Below are 14,833 nucleotides of genomic sequence, written 5' to 3'. Positions count from 1 at the left end.
TCCTGGCCTGATGTCAACGGAGAAGCCATGAAATCCCTGTTTAATTAAAGGGCCCTGGGACGTTACACACTCATAAATCAATCTGGATTTACCAATGATATTTAGATGACTTTATGTTTATTCCACACAAGCAGTATGTAACGTAAACATGGCGTGACATGAGGATTCTGTTGAAATAATGCTTTTTGGCGAAAGAGGAAGCCACACAAAGAATAAGCACATGACAGTTGAGTTTGTGGTGTTGGTGTGTCATGTGAGGTTTTCAGAAGCCGTATGGAATTCATACGTATATGTCCATTCATGACGAAATGAACAAAAGTAATGGGCAGCTCTTCAGATGAAGACTTTCTTCAGATACCCATTTTAACTCATTCATTCATTTCACATCTCACTCACTCATTGCTCTATCGTAGCCTTTTTAAAAACAGTCTAGACAAACGTAGACATAAGCTGTCACACAAGGGCTGCCTCATCAAAGCAGGAAATTTGGAGGAGGATAAATGTGTATGATGCAAAGCAAAAGCTGACATACACACCTCATTGGATTATTGAGTGTGTTCTCTAGGCTACCAATGATCACATTTGTGTATATTGCATATTTTATTTATGACTTCAAAAAGTGTGTATTTGTGGACATTTTATTTCAGTAACAGTGTCAAATCTACAACAATTATTGATTAATGTGGACACCCACAGTGCCTCACACCATTCTTCATGTCTTAAAGACCCCCCGCCCCCCACACACACACACACAGGAAAAATAAATCTTCAAATAATCAAGCCAGTTCCCCATATGCAGAATATTTTGAAACTCCTCTTTTCATGTTTGCTTGAAGCTAAATCAAATTTGATAGATAAAAGCACAAACAATTGCAGCAATAATTGTTTTGTTTTTCTGTATTAGTATGACATGACCAGTGGACTAGGCGTTGTGAGCTATAGTGTCGTCATATTTCTCTGTAGGGAAAACTGTAAGTGAAACCGGAACCCTGAGTTTGTCACATGAGGTGATGAACTTCTTTGAACATGACCTCAACTTCCTGCATGCCCTATACATTCTCAGATCTATCCAAAGATACGCTTGAAAAAATAGCCTTAGAGTATATGTGGTGGAGGTAGAGGCATCTCCTGTTAATCAGATGTCTGGTCTTGTGATTAATGAACAAGTTAATAAATTCCAGAAATGTCCTCAATGTTATAAACCAACTCATCATCAGACTTGAGGGAAGAAACAATAAGAGGCAATGCCACATTGGTTGTCCAGATTTCTAGACATCTTGATGTAGCCATCTTCTCCCCAGGAAGTGCTCCAGCTAAACAAACAAAATTGAATATGTCAACAAGGTTATTAATATAAAACAGTGATTAGATGGCCTAATTTGAATTGATTTAAGTCTATTGTCCATCATGCTTCCATTTTTATGTATATAACTAAATAAAATATATATGCACGGCACACTAATGGCTTTGCACATCGGTCAGATTAGGGTCCAAGACGTCTCTACACAGTTCTGTGGGACTGGGTTGAGTTGATCAGTGTGGTTGCAGCCTACCTGTTCTTCACCAGCCAGTAGTCTTGGCCATCTTCAGTTCCGTAGCCAACCACCAGCATGGCATGGTTCAGCCTAGTTCTGCTGCAGGAAGGCTCATCATAGACACCTGTGCAAATCAGCTCATTAGGCAAGGCAGTCCTTTTAGGCAAGTCCTCCCACTCGGTTGGCAAAAGTTTGAACTAGCCAACTAGCTCCGCTGGTGTGAAAACGCATGGGACTCATGAGTTTTAGCGCTATCCTATTGCGTGCAGAGGGAATTTGAAAGACAACCGTTTATTCCGCCCCTCGGATTGAGCGCTGCCAATGGTGAGTTCCCAGACCCTACATCTTGATCTGGGTCTGGCTCGTCAGGCTAGGACAGGAGTGTGATTTGATTTGATTTGAATTGAATTTGGCTAATGTGCTCAAGCATCAACAACCTCACAGTAGAATTGCAAACTGTGCCTTTAAGTCTACAATGTAAATATACAAACTGTACCTATAAGTCTACGGTGTAAATATACAAACTGTACCTTTAAGGCTACGATGTAAATAATAATAATACGTTTATTTTATATAGCGCCTTTCTCAAACCCAAGATCGCTTTACATAGTAGGAAGGCAGGGAAACACAATAACAAACAAACAAACAATACAACAGAGACAAAGGCAGGGAAACACAATAACAAACAAACAAAACAATACAACAAAGACAAGTTATCTGTATGGAACTATGTGTTGGGTGTGGAGAAGTGATCATTAAACAGAAAGGTCTTGAGATGTGCTTTGAAGAAAGGAAGAGAAGGACAGGCACGAAGGGGTTGGGGGAGGGAGTTCCAGAGTTTGGGGGCCAAGGCACTGAAGGACCTGCCACCCATACAAACATTGTAAACATTCAAACCGTACCTTTAAGTCTATGATGTAAATATACAACAGGACCCACCAGACTGGTAGTTTCGGAAGTCGTTCTCAGCATCAATGGCCACAGACACGGGTCCCTCGTTGGCCACAGCTTCCTGCAGAGCGGACTCCTCTCCTGGAGGTTTCACCTCAGTGTAGCCTTTACAGGACACACTGATAGCCGAGCGCTTAAAGCGACAGGTGTCATCCTGAGAGGCATTCATATTTGCCTTGTTAGCAGATGGCCCAGTCTACACAGTCTAAAACTAGCTGTGACAAAATACATGTAGCATTGCTTCATAATACTTTATTGCATTCTTTTGTAATATAGAAATAATAATAATAATAATAATAATAATAATAATAATAATAATACACATTATATTTCTGTATACACAGTAAAAATATGTTGTTCCCCTAGGCCTACTCCTACAGACAAAGTGTACTTCATGTGAAATACAGTAAATGAGCTGTTTTGGGGAAGTGAACAGGTTGAGAGGTCTGTGAGAATGCACTATTTTGTGCTTTACTTTACCTTACTTTAGGGTTGGATTTAAGAGTTAGATCTGCAGCTGGCCAAAATATCACAACCATAAATAATACTGAACATCCAAATGAAGAGTGCATTATCTGTTATAGTACCTCTGCCTCGTAAGGATACGAGTCCTCAGTGTCCACTCCTCCAGTCTTGATGACGTACTCATAGGCCCTGTCTATGTAGCCTCCATTGCAGCCTTCGTTCCCATAGGACCTAGAGCAGTCCACTAGCTGCTGCTCGCTAAGAGAGGGGAGGCGTCCCTTATATATGCAGGTGTGGGACTCCAGCGCACCTGTCTGGATAAGAACAAACAAAAGACACATCGCTGCAAAACCACTCCATTCTTCACATCCCTCAAGCGCATTTCCTCAAACTCTGTTCAGTGGCTCATGTGAAACAGCCATATGCTAGCAACACCATCACCATGGGGTAGATACCCAGGAAAACATATTTAAAGTCATGCAAAGCATCTGGTCATTTAGCAGAATTTAGCACTTTTATCCAAAATAACACAGACTCTCAGAAGTGGGTTCAAAACCAGGACGGACCCGGGTCGTGGTACTGAATGTCAGGTGACGACGACGTCACTGTTGTTCCACCACGGCAACTTACAGTTACATATTCTGATGGAAAAGTAAACCTGTACTGTAAAGCACTTTGGATAAAAATCACCTGCTATTATTCTACCTTGTCTTTTATTACTTTTTTACTACTTTTGCCTTTGTTTTTGCTTACTAATTATTCTTTATTTTTAAATGATTTTACCTTGTGTTTTATGTTTTCTTTTTATAATGATCTTTACCTTTTAACTATTCTTTGACTATATTGCCTTTCTATGCTTTTATTTGTTATTATTGTTTGGTTTTGTTTATGTAAAGCACATTGAATGACCTCTGTGTATGAAATGCGCTATTCGTTTGTGTCTCATGAAGTCACTGTAGATGGCACCTATGAATAGACCATTTCAAGAGAGTTCCATTATCAGCATCATAGTTGGCCCCACAAGGCTTCCGTTTTAACATTCCATATGTTATTTTAAAGGTCCAGTATGTAGGTAATAATGGAAAATAAACTGTAACCATTCCAAAAATGATCACCATATGTTGTCAGAGAGTAAGGAAACACGATGAATTGAAGTAATGTTTTATTTGACAACATTACTCTAACCCGTAAAACCCCGTAAAACCCATGAAAAAAAATTAGTTACTGTACGGGGTGGAATCTCTTGGAATTTTCGTTTATGTTTTGAACGATTAATTCTAGAATAGCGTAATAATAATGGGCTAGCGCGTCCTCCTATTTGGGTTGCCAAATTAGCAAAGGCCAACTGTCAACAGCTGTCAGTTGTAGTCATGAACGCTTACGAGAGGCAGGCAAATTTCCAAAAATTAAAACAAGAAACAAATTAAGTGGAGGAGGAGGAGCTTCCTGAGATGGTGACGTCTTTGTCAAACGAAGAATATCAAGTCTGACGCAGAGCTGGCCATATTTCTCCACAACAGGTAGCCTAGGTTAAACTTCATCTGCATCGCTAACTTCAGCTAAATATGTTACGTTGGTTAGAGAGGTATTTTTTGTTTTCACTGTTTCCGTAATTTGTAACTGGGTCATGGTTGGAGAAATGTTAAAGCAGCTGCAGGTCAACTAACGTTAGCTAAGTCTTCATTACATCTGGCAACCCAGAAGAGGCTCGCGTCTGGTAGTCTTGAGAATGTTTTGATTTTGGCCTGCAGAATGTTCGGTAACAATCCTACAAATCGCACCTTTAATGCAGAGGAAGATTGGGAACCAAATAGAACTTTCAAGCATTGTTTTTGTTTTTATTGTTGAAAGGGTCTATATAAATAAACTTGACTTGACTTGACTTGACTACTGTTTGTATGTCCGGTAACTTACGGTACTGAAGGCCCAACAGGATCCACACTGCTGAGTCTGGTCTTTGACAGGAGTCACACAACTCTTTGTCCTCCAGTCTACAGACTTAGGAAGCATAGCGACCCCTTTCTGTTTGGAGGGTGTTCTACCAAGCTGAGCCATGGTTTTGGTCGCATTGGAAAGGAGTGTGTTTCTGAGGAGGAGAGTGTTATGGTATTCATCGTTGTCCTGTTAAAGAAGAGGACAGTATACAGTGACGAAGCGTGGACTGACCAAGACCAGGCGTATTGGAAAGCTCCATAGTAGGCATGATTAGCATTTAACTTATTCTACAATTGATAAGCGAATCCTACCATGTCGGAGAAGTGGTTCATGCCCATGCGGTAGGTCTTGATGCCCTGGTCAGCCAGGATGTTGTGGGTCAGAACCCTGCGGCGGGTGGAGAGCCAGATTTCTTTGCGCCGGGCCTCCTCCTCAGGGGTCCTGTACACCTTACCTATCAGGTAAACACGAAGAGTGAAACATGCTTTATTCTCTGTAGTCTGTGTGGAGATTGATTGACAGATAGACAATTAGAGAGGTCAATGCAGGATATGTTTTGTGTACTTTATATTCAGAGAACGTGTGCTCATTTTACTAAATTGTGTTCTCATTGTTATTTATGTAATATGAGCACACTATTTAGTAAAACGAGTGCACAATTTTACTTAATTGTGCACACAATCTAGTAAAATGAGATTATATATTAAACAATTTAGCCCACAATTTAGTAAAATGTGTGCACATTCTCTCGATATACAAAATAATCTTGCAATGACACCCCTCAGGCTCTGTACAAAACAGAAAGGTTGTTGCCTCATCATTGAATGATGCGTCACATTGTCCACTTTTCTTGAAACTGCCATTGCTTCTGGTCAACATTTTCCTTTTTCTTCAGGAAGAAAGATTGGCTAACATGTAGTTGTGAGGAACAGCTCTGTTGATTCACTTGTGATAAACTCTTTTGATGGTTTAGTTGGCTGCCAAACACAGCTAACAAAACGCGAAGTTGATATGCAGGCTCATTACAATAGAAATCAACCAAGGGGTCTTGCAGGCCGGGACTTTTGAGACCACTGGTGTAAAAAGACATCTAAACATTCAAATTACTAAACATGTCAAATGAAATGCTATAAACATAAAATGGATTTTTTTTAAATATATCTCTAGTTGTGCAAACTAACATAAAATGTGTGGTATATACAGTAGAGTGTCAATCAAACTATTAGAAGATTTTAGAAGATTCAGACTAATAGAAGATTACCGGTATTCTCTGTATAAAGTTATTGCAGTGAGCAGGCAGTGGGCTGCAAGCAATGACGGTTATCAACCAATGAGGTGACTCAACTGATTACACTGACGTCATTTGGGTTAGGGGTAGGTGATGGACAAGCTACTTAGAAAATGTAGTGAGCTAAGCTAAATGAAGCTTAAAGTATAAGTATAAGTATATATAATCTTTTGATCCCATGAGGGAAATTTGGTCTCTGCATGTATCCCAATCCGTGATTTAGTGAAACACACTCAGCACACAGTGAACGCACAGTGAGGTGAAGCACACACTAATCCCGACGCAGTGAGCTGCCTGCTACAGCGGCGCTCGGGGAGCAGTGAGGGGTTAGGTGACTTGCTTAAGGGGACTTCAGCCGTTCCTAATGGTCGGGGTTCGAACTGGCAACCCTCCGGCTACAAGTCCAAAGCGCTAACCGGCTGCATCCATTTGCTTTTACCGACTTCTAATTTTCATAAGTACTTTTGCACTTTGGTGGAGACACTTTGCACTTTAGCTAATCACCTGCATCATGTGACAGGTACTCCCTCTAATGGGTATATATGCATGTGCATGTTCATCTTGTAAGTCTTTTTGAGTCCAGAACCTACTTTAACCTAAGGGGACTGGACGTCTTGCACAAATTTAGCTTGTAGCTTAGCGCACTACATTTTGCCCATCAGTACCCAAATAGTAAAATCAGATTGGCAGACAGCGGACCGCTGGTGGTATGCTGCCGGTGGCGTGCCACTTGTGGACCACTATCTCTTTAATTTTAAATTGTCATGGATATTAAGAAAATAGGCCTATATTAAATGTTTATTAAAATGATGTATGGACTATAACTGAACAAATGAAAAAGATTTTAGACCAATAGTGGCAATATATTGGGCCATTTGTCTGCAACCCACCAGCGGACCACCAGAGAACCAATGAGCAAAATTCCAGCGGACCGCCAGCTATGCCCCCAGTAGACCGACAGTGGTCCGCCAGCCTCTTGCTATCTGGGTAATAGCAAGCAGTAGTTATTACCTAATGAGGTGATTAAACTGATTACACTTAAGTAATTTGTCACCTCCACTGATGTCATGATATAAAAAATAGAAAACTGATTCATTTGAGTCCCCTCACCAAACTTGAGTTTCCATGCGTGGAACTCCAGGTCCTCCAGAGAGAGGCTGGCACAGCTCACTACTGCCAGAGAGGCAGCTGCTATTAGTAACAGCTTCATGCTGCCTACAGAAAAGAATCACTGGTTAATTCTCATATATGCGTTTGTGTGTGTGTGTGTGTGTGTGTGTGTGTTTGTGAAATTTGAAGCCTTTTACCTTTGAAGAATGAAGTCTTCGGTAAACGATGATGAGACAGATGAATTGATCAAAGAGACAACTCACTTCATTCTCTGACTGGAGACCAAGAGCTCAAAGAGGATCTTTAAACTTCTCTTTAGCATTAAAAGAGCCGTGTCCACATGACCACAGCTTTCACTTCTGTTTGGAAGATCCGACTGTACCTGTAAGGGCTGTGATAACTTTTATCCCCTCTTGTGGTTCTGTGTACATGCGCAGACATGTTGTGTTTTGGGAGAAGGTTTAGGGGTTGGAGATATCATCATTATGAATCATTAATTGTTATGTTCAAAACATGAATGTGTATTGTGTTGAAGTACATCGTAATAAGCCATTGTTATGGATTGTGGTAAACTGTATCTATCACATCAGGAAGAGGAAACAAGGACAATGTTACAAACACATCACGTATTGTGGTTGCAGTTTTGGGCATTCATGTGGTGGGGAACATGTGCAAATCACACCGCCTGATGTGGCTAAGGCATATATTAGTTAAAGGGATATTCCACCATTTGGGGAATTACACTCATTTTCCACCTCCCCTTGAGTTAAACAAGTGATTTTTACCTTTCTCAAGTTCATCCAGGCGTTCTCTGAGTCTGGCGATACCATAACTCCAGCCTAGCATAGATCATTGTATCTGATTAGACCATTAGCTTCTCGCGTGCTAGCATCACGTTTAAAAGTGACTAAGATTTCTGGTAATTTTCCTATTTAAAACTTCTCTCCTCTCAAGTTAGAAAGTGTAATAAGACCAATGGAAAATGAAACGTGGCCATTTTCTAGGCTGATTTGACATGGAACTGTAGGCCTACTCTCATTCCAGCGTAATAATCAAGGAACACCATGGGCGCAGCAGCACAATGATATCACGCAGCACCTGAAAATAGTCCCTGTAGGCTAACTTCCAGCAACAAGGTTGAGCTGCAGCAGACAAATTGGTTAGTGACTGAATTATTCCGCAGCCCGTGACTAACGGCATGTAGGCGTGTGTTCCTAGCCAGGTTAGTCAACTACAGTGCAACAACACAGCATCATCTGATCGCCATCGAAAAACAGTGAGATGAGCAAGTCATTTCCACTTCATAGACAAGACGACGGCTGTCCAGGGCACACAGTGTCCAGTATTCTACACTCAACTGACCATTCTGACTGCACTATCTGGGTTCCTGGTGGTCAATGTGACGCCTCAGCTCTACCGTGCTGGGTCTGCCTCTTCCTCCCTTGCTGGTCATGAAATTGTTTGTGGCTCGTTCTTGTCTGTCCCTCTCTTGGCCTGCAGGAGGAGCTCTGGAGGGTCTACTGAAGTGGCTAATTGATGGCCTAATTGGATGGTGGATAAAATCAGTGTTCTTCAGCTGGCTAACTCTCTCTGGCACTGCACTCGTGAGCACACTCTCAGCACTGCACTCATGAGCACACTCTCTCTGACACTGCACTCGTGAGCACACTCTCGGCAGGGCACTCGTGAGCACACTCTCGGCACTGCACTCGTGAGCACACTCTCGGCAGGGCACTCGTGAGCACACTCTCGGCAGGGCTGGGTGCAGCACTGCTCCTTTACCTTTTGCACTACAGATCCGCATGCTGACCTACACGACAGTTTGCTTTTCCTTACACGTACTGACTTTATAAATATCTCAGTTAATAAATATACTTTTGGTTAAAATATGCTTTGGTGTGGTCTCCCCTTCATGTTGTGCTCACTACGAGCCAAGTGGTGATGACATCAATGTCAAGACTTGAATTTTGGCAGGCTGAATTTGTGACACTGAAAATTATTGGGCTGAATATTACTTGGCAAACAAATATATACATGGAACAGCCATTTAGAAAAAATATATATTTTTGCCTTGAATTTTGAATGCTGGAATTTTGTTTTCAATTGAAATATAGGTAGACTAGTGTTTGACCCTAAATAACTGCAATACAGAAATATTGAGCTATTGTTATTGTTTTTGTTGTCAGTTTGTGTATTACAGTGCAGAGAAAGAATCAAACACTGTTGGTCTATGCTAGTGTTTTTATTCAGTTAATGCACTTCAACGTGTCCTTTTGCATTAACCACTAATGACACTGATACACTTTAATAATCTAATGCACTGAGCACTAATGACACTGATACACTTTAATACACTTTAATAATCTAATATCCTGTTCAAAATAAATTGTGCATGATGAAACAGTGCATGCTGCGAACTTAAAGCTATCTTCAGATGTCCCGAGTGGCCTCTGTGGGACAAAACAGAAAAATAATGAAAATAGTGAAATATTAGCTCTTAGTGAAATATTAACTTTTTCACAAACGATTCTCTCTAGAGGTAAGGTGTGTTTCAGCCTCATCAAATCTCACCTAAATAGTGCGGACTACTGTGATTACTGTCGTTAAAAAGGAAGGACTAAGGAGACCAATCTGATCTCTCATTACTGTGTCTAATGTTTTCATTATTCCACATTTTAAAAGGCGCTGGGGCATCTGTCATAAACAGATGAATGTACTGCAATTTGAGAGGAGACTGAAAAATGCCTGAGATAACCTGCAGTGTCTGAAATCCTGCGTCATGTAAGTCAATATTGCACCAACTCACTAACCTGCATCATGTAAGTCATTATTGCACCAACTCACTAACTCAAGGCCATGTAAGTCACCAACTCACTATGTAAGTCATTATTGCACCAACTCATGTAAGTCATGTTCATTATTGCACCAACTCACTAACCTGCATCATGTAAGTCATTATTGCACCAACTCACTAACCTGCGTCATGTAAGTCATTATTGCACCAACTCACTAACCTGCGTCATGTAAGTCATTATTGCACCAACTCACTAACCTGCGTCATGTAAGTCATTATTGCACCAACTCACTAACCTGCGTCATGTAAGTCATTATTGCACCAACTCACTAACCCATTATAAAAGAGGCGTAAGACACAATGCCAAGACTCACCATCCGATTACAGGAAACGAAGCGTAAGACGCGATGCCACACTGGTTGCCCTGATTCCTGGACATCTTGATGTAGCCTTGCTCTCCCCAGGACGTGCCCCAGCTAGAGACACATATGAGAGATGGTGACTGTGGTTGCAACCACTTCTGTGTCCAGTAGTTTGTGCAATTCAACACTATAAGATAGCACTGATTTTTGTAACACTTTACTTGAATAGTCCGTCCACAGGTGCTTAGCAGACCATCTGTTAAAAATTCAAGTTCAGTATTGATTGAAAGAGTTGTGAATCAGAATCCTTCCTGTAAATGTACATACTGTGTGTTTCTTATGTTCATTTATGATTTTATACCCATTTGTATCTCTGGTATATGCATTCTGTAGGTTTAGATTTAGCCTGACTTCCTAAACTCTTCTGCTGGTTCCGAGTGCCTCTTTATCTATACTGGGTGTGTAGGAATCTGTGGCTTTCACACCGTACCATTGTCCTTGAGTAGTGTAGTAACTGCTCCAAGTACTCAGACACTACTTTATTAGCGTAACATTTGGCCAGGTACATCTAATTAACGACCCTCTAGGAATACCTGCCCCTGAGGCCACTCCTGTTCAGTTCCATAATTCATACAGGGCTAAAGACCCCCCCCCCCAAACCCCTTTGTTTGTAACACACTAAAGCTAGGATACCTCTTTCTCTAGTTAGAGATACAGGTGAATCCTTTGGGTGCAACGTGTGTCTCTCCCTTGATATGTTTCCCTGATAGAATAAAGCCTGTTTCCTGATTTGCCATCAGTATGTAAAATTGTTGTTGAACAATTACTGAACAGCAACTTGACCAAATCCAAATCCCAACCTTAACCTTAGTCATAAATTGTAGTTATCAGAGTATTACCAGGTGTAGATACATAATCTGTGGCAGGACCATCCAAGTAAAGTGTGACCCTGATTTTATTTGAGTTCCAATGATGAGTGGTTTCAGCCTACCTGTTCTTCACCAGCCAGTAGTCTTGACCTCCCTCAGTTCCATAACCCACCACCAGCACAGCGTGGTTCACATTACTGCTGCTGCAGTAGGAGTCGTAGAAGACACCTGTGCAAAACAATTAATAACCAAATAATTATTTAATAATAAAATAAAACTGAAACTTTGTCCATCTACCCATCCAACTCCACAGATCACCATTATATTCTGTGGCTCCTTACATCTTATCAATTAATTAATTAATTAATCAATCAAAACAATTAATCACTAAATTAACAAAATCATTATGTCTCTCTATTCATCCAACTCCAAAACCCACCGTTCTACACTGAGTCTCATGATGGTATGTATAGATAGATAGATAGATAGATACTGCTAACCAGCAGAAACAGTAGGTATATGAGGCAACCCACCGGAGTCATAGTTCTAGCAGTAAACAGTAGGTATATGAGGCAACCCACCGGAGTCATAGTACTGGAAGTCTGAGGCATCCACGGCCACAGACACAGGTCCCTGGGCCACATAGCTCTGTAGTGCAGATTCATCACCCTGGGGTGTTACATCAGTATACCCCCTGCAGGTCACAGCAACACCAGCTGGATCAAAGCGGCAGTTTCCGTCCTGATAGATAATGAAATAAGGAAACGTGCTAGAACATACCTCCGTCTTACATTTGCCCAACATCAAGATTGTCTACATTAGAATAACACTGTATTTCTTGAGTTTATTTACATGATTGTAAATAACTGTGATGTTATCAACAGCTTCCTCTACAACTTGAACTAAAGGAATTAGTCCTAATTGTAATTTCAGATTTGTACAGTGTTCATATCTGTCTTATATGAAGCTATAAAGGCATTGCAATACTCATCACAGCATGAGATATAGAACAATACTCTGATGCCTTGTTCTGGAGGTTTTACACATAGACCTATAGCTCTGTATATATGCTAAACAAGCGTTGTGCTGGTAATTACTGTATATCAAAACGCTTCTTTGAAAAAAACAAGAAAATGTATTTACATTTGTTTCCCTCCCAGAGTCTGTTCAGTTTGGACCTTTGAATCAGTGTATATCTCATACCACATGGAGTCTAGGGAAGAAGTTGATGTGAATATCGTACCTCTCCCTCGTACGGGTAATAGCCCTCGGTGTCGACCCCTCCGGTATCAGTGACATATTGAAATGCGGAGTCCATCCAGCCTCCATTGCAGCCCTTGTTCCCATAGGACCAGGAGCAATCCACCAGCTGCTGCTCACTCAGATCGTACAGGTGTCCATAGTTTATGCAGTAGTGGGACTCCAGCGCACCTGTCTGGATTGCATGATAACATGACAAGTTAGATTATATCCTTACAAATGCATGCAAACACACACATACACACACACAAACAAAGACACACATACATACACACACACACACACAGACACACAGACACACACACACACATACACACACATTCACACTAACCGCGCTGAAGGCCCAACAGGATCCACACTGCCCCTGGTCTTTGACATACGTGACACATCCACTGTCCCTCCAGTCCATAGAGGCAGACAGCTTAACAGCGCCCCCTTTAGGTGTTGAAGGCTTTGCGGCTCGGTGGGGCAGGGTTCTGGTCTTATTGGAAGGGATCATGTTCCTGAGGAGGACATTCTCCTTGAATTCCTCACTGTCCTGTAAAATAAGAGGAATTCTCTCTTGAAAACTAAACCAGTAAAGTCTTGAAATCAATCGCAATGATTGAGACAACCATACACTCTTAAAACGAATGTTTTGTCCCTATCTGGACACAGCAATGTGTGAAAAAACAACGCAAGTTGTGTTATTTTCAACATATTGTGTAACAAATATTTAGTTTATTTTTATTCTTTTAAAAAAGCAATTTCTGTTATCCTATTATAATTCTGGGCTCCTCTTCTACCTATGTAGAATAAGTAGTTTTGTAATTTCATTAGGCTATTAATTGAATTGATGCTGTTGTTTATTATTGCTATTCTCCTTAATGTAGTTTTACCAACTTTTTTACTGTTAAATTTAACTTTGTTTTTATGTGTATGTCACTTTGGACAAAAGTGGCTGCTAATACCATAACCATCCATACCATAACAAATAAAAAAGGAAACCATACAAACTGTGTTGTCCCTATCTGGACACAGAGATGTGTTAAAAACAACGCAAGTTGTGTTGTTTTCAATACATTCGTTTTAAGAGTGTAGTGAATTTTGTCTTGAGTTATTCTGTGAGAACTAGACCATATCCTACCATGTCGGAGAAGTGGTTCATGCCCATGCGGTAGGTCTTGATGCCCTGGTCAGCCAGGATGTTGTGAGTCAGAACCCTGCGGCGGGTGGAGAGCCAGATGTCTTTGCGCCGGGTCTCCTCCTCAGGGGTCCTGTAGGATTTACCTGTGGACCAAACAGAACAGGAGAGAGAGAGGGATTTTTTACATAAAAGATGCTTCTTTATAGCAGTTATTTTTTGTCAATTGCATGTGTTGAAATATTGATTACAAAAACATAAAAGAAAATCTATCTTTGCCCCCTCACCAAACTTGAGTTTCCATGCGTGGAACTCCAGGTCCTCCAGAGAGAGGCTGGCACAGCTCACCACTGCCAGAGAGGCAGCTGCGATGATCAACAGCTTCATGCTGCAGCACACACAAGAACAACACATGACAAATTACAGAACAGTTCAAATCTTGAACATACTGTATGTGTGTGCATTAGAGACAGAGGCAGAAAGAGAGAGCTTGAATGTTATTACCCGTTTATCCAAGAATTCCTAATCTTTCGATGGTGACAACAGGCAGGTTGATTAGCAAGTGTCCAAAGACGGACTTTTCTACTTTTATGTAGAGGATGCAGGGGCTCTTTTAACCTCACTGCGCTCCTAAATCAGCAGTATCCATGTGACCTCAACTTCCTTCTCTGGTTCTTAATTATGCTGAGAAATGGATGGTTGCCAAGAATATGGAAGGGGTCGCGAAATGATTTGCGGTCTGAATATAAGAATAACTTCTAAAAGAAAAATGTTTAAATAAAAACTGGGATATTCACTAGACCTAGAAGTAGACTTACAATTCAACATGTTTCCATAATGTTGCTCGGAAAGTGAATGCTCTGTCTACGCAAAATCAAATCTCTACCTGCCCTCTAACAATGATGAGCTTGCAGATGCGGTGCGTGAGTTTAGCAGTGACAGAACAACCCAGTAGGTTATTGGGATTTGGTTGTTATCAACCGTGTTAATGGACTGTGTTACACATTCGTGTTGTGCTGACTGTGCTCATAATAAGAGGTCAGGATAGATAAGGAAGAGGACATCTGTCAAAGGTACACATAAGTTCAGCAGCAGTCGGTGATGCATGTGATTTGTGTCAGGAATCACATGGTTTACAAGA

At 41.0% G+C, this 14,833-nt stretch overlaps 2 protein-coding genes across 2 annotated transcripts; both read right to left on the bottom strand.

Moving 5' to 3' along the window:
• Positions 1-127: 127 nt before the first annotated feature.
• LOC125297242 (procathepsin L-like) lies at positions 128-7,576 on the bottom strand. Its single transcript, XM_048247466.1, has 8 exons — positions 7,482-7,576; positions 7,285-7,389; positions 5,198-5,340; positions 4,866-5,072; positions 3,074-3,265; positions 2,475-2,640; positions 1,554-1,659; positions 128-1,313 (listed from the first exon to the last, which is right to left on the bottom strand). Exons 2-8 carry the CDS (start codon positions 7,382-7,384, stop codon positions 1,214-1,216), a joined length of 1,014 nt encoding a protein of 337 aa, XP_048103423.1. The 5' UTR covers positions 7,385-7,389; positions 7,482-7,576; the 3' UTR covers positions 128-1,213.
• A 1,953-nt stretch (positions 7,577-9,529) lies between these two features.
• On the bottom strand, positions 9,530-14,079 carry LOC125297285 (procathepsin L-like). The gene is made up of 8 exons (XM_048247564.1): positions 13,980-14,079; positions 13,696-13,838; positions 12,901-13,107; positions 12,553-12,744; positions 11,891-12,050; positions 11,432-11,537; positions 10,457-10,554; positions 9,530-9,734 (listed from the first exon to the last, which is right to left on the bottom strand). Exons 1-8 carry the CDS (start codon positions 14,077-14,079, stop codon positions 9,715-9,717), a joined length of 1,026 nt encoding a protein of 341 aa, XP_048103521.1. The 3' UTR covers positions 9,530-9,714.
• Between the last annotated feature and the right edge of the window lie 754 nt (positions 14,080-14,833).

Source organism: Alosa alosa, chromosome 1, assembly GCF_017589495.1.
Source record: "Alosa alosa isolate M-15738 ecotype Scorff River chromosome 1, AALO_Geno_1.1, whole genome shotgun sequence".
NCBI classification, from domain to species: domain Eukaryota; kingdom Metazoa; phylum Chordata; class Actinopteri; order Clupeiformes; family Clupeidae; genus Alosa; species Alosa alosa.
The sequence above is the reverse complement of the archived record's forward strand: the minus strand, read 5'-3'. Positions and strand labels throughout refer to the sequence as shown.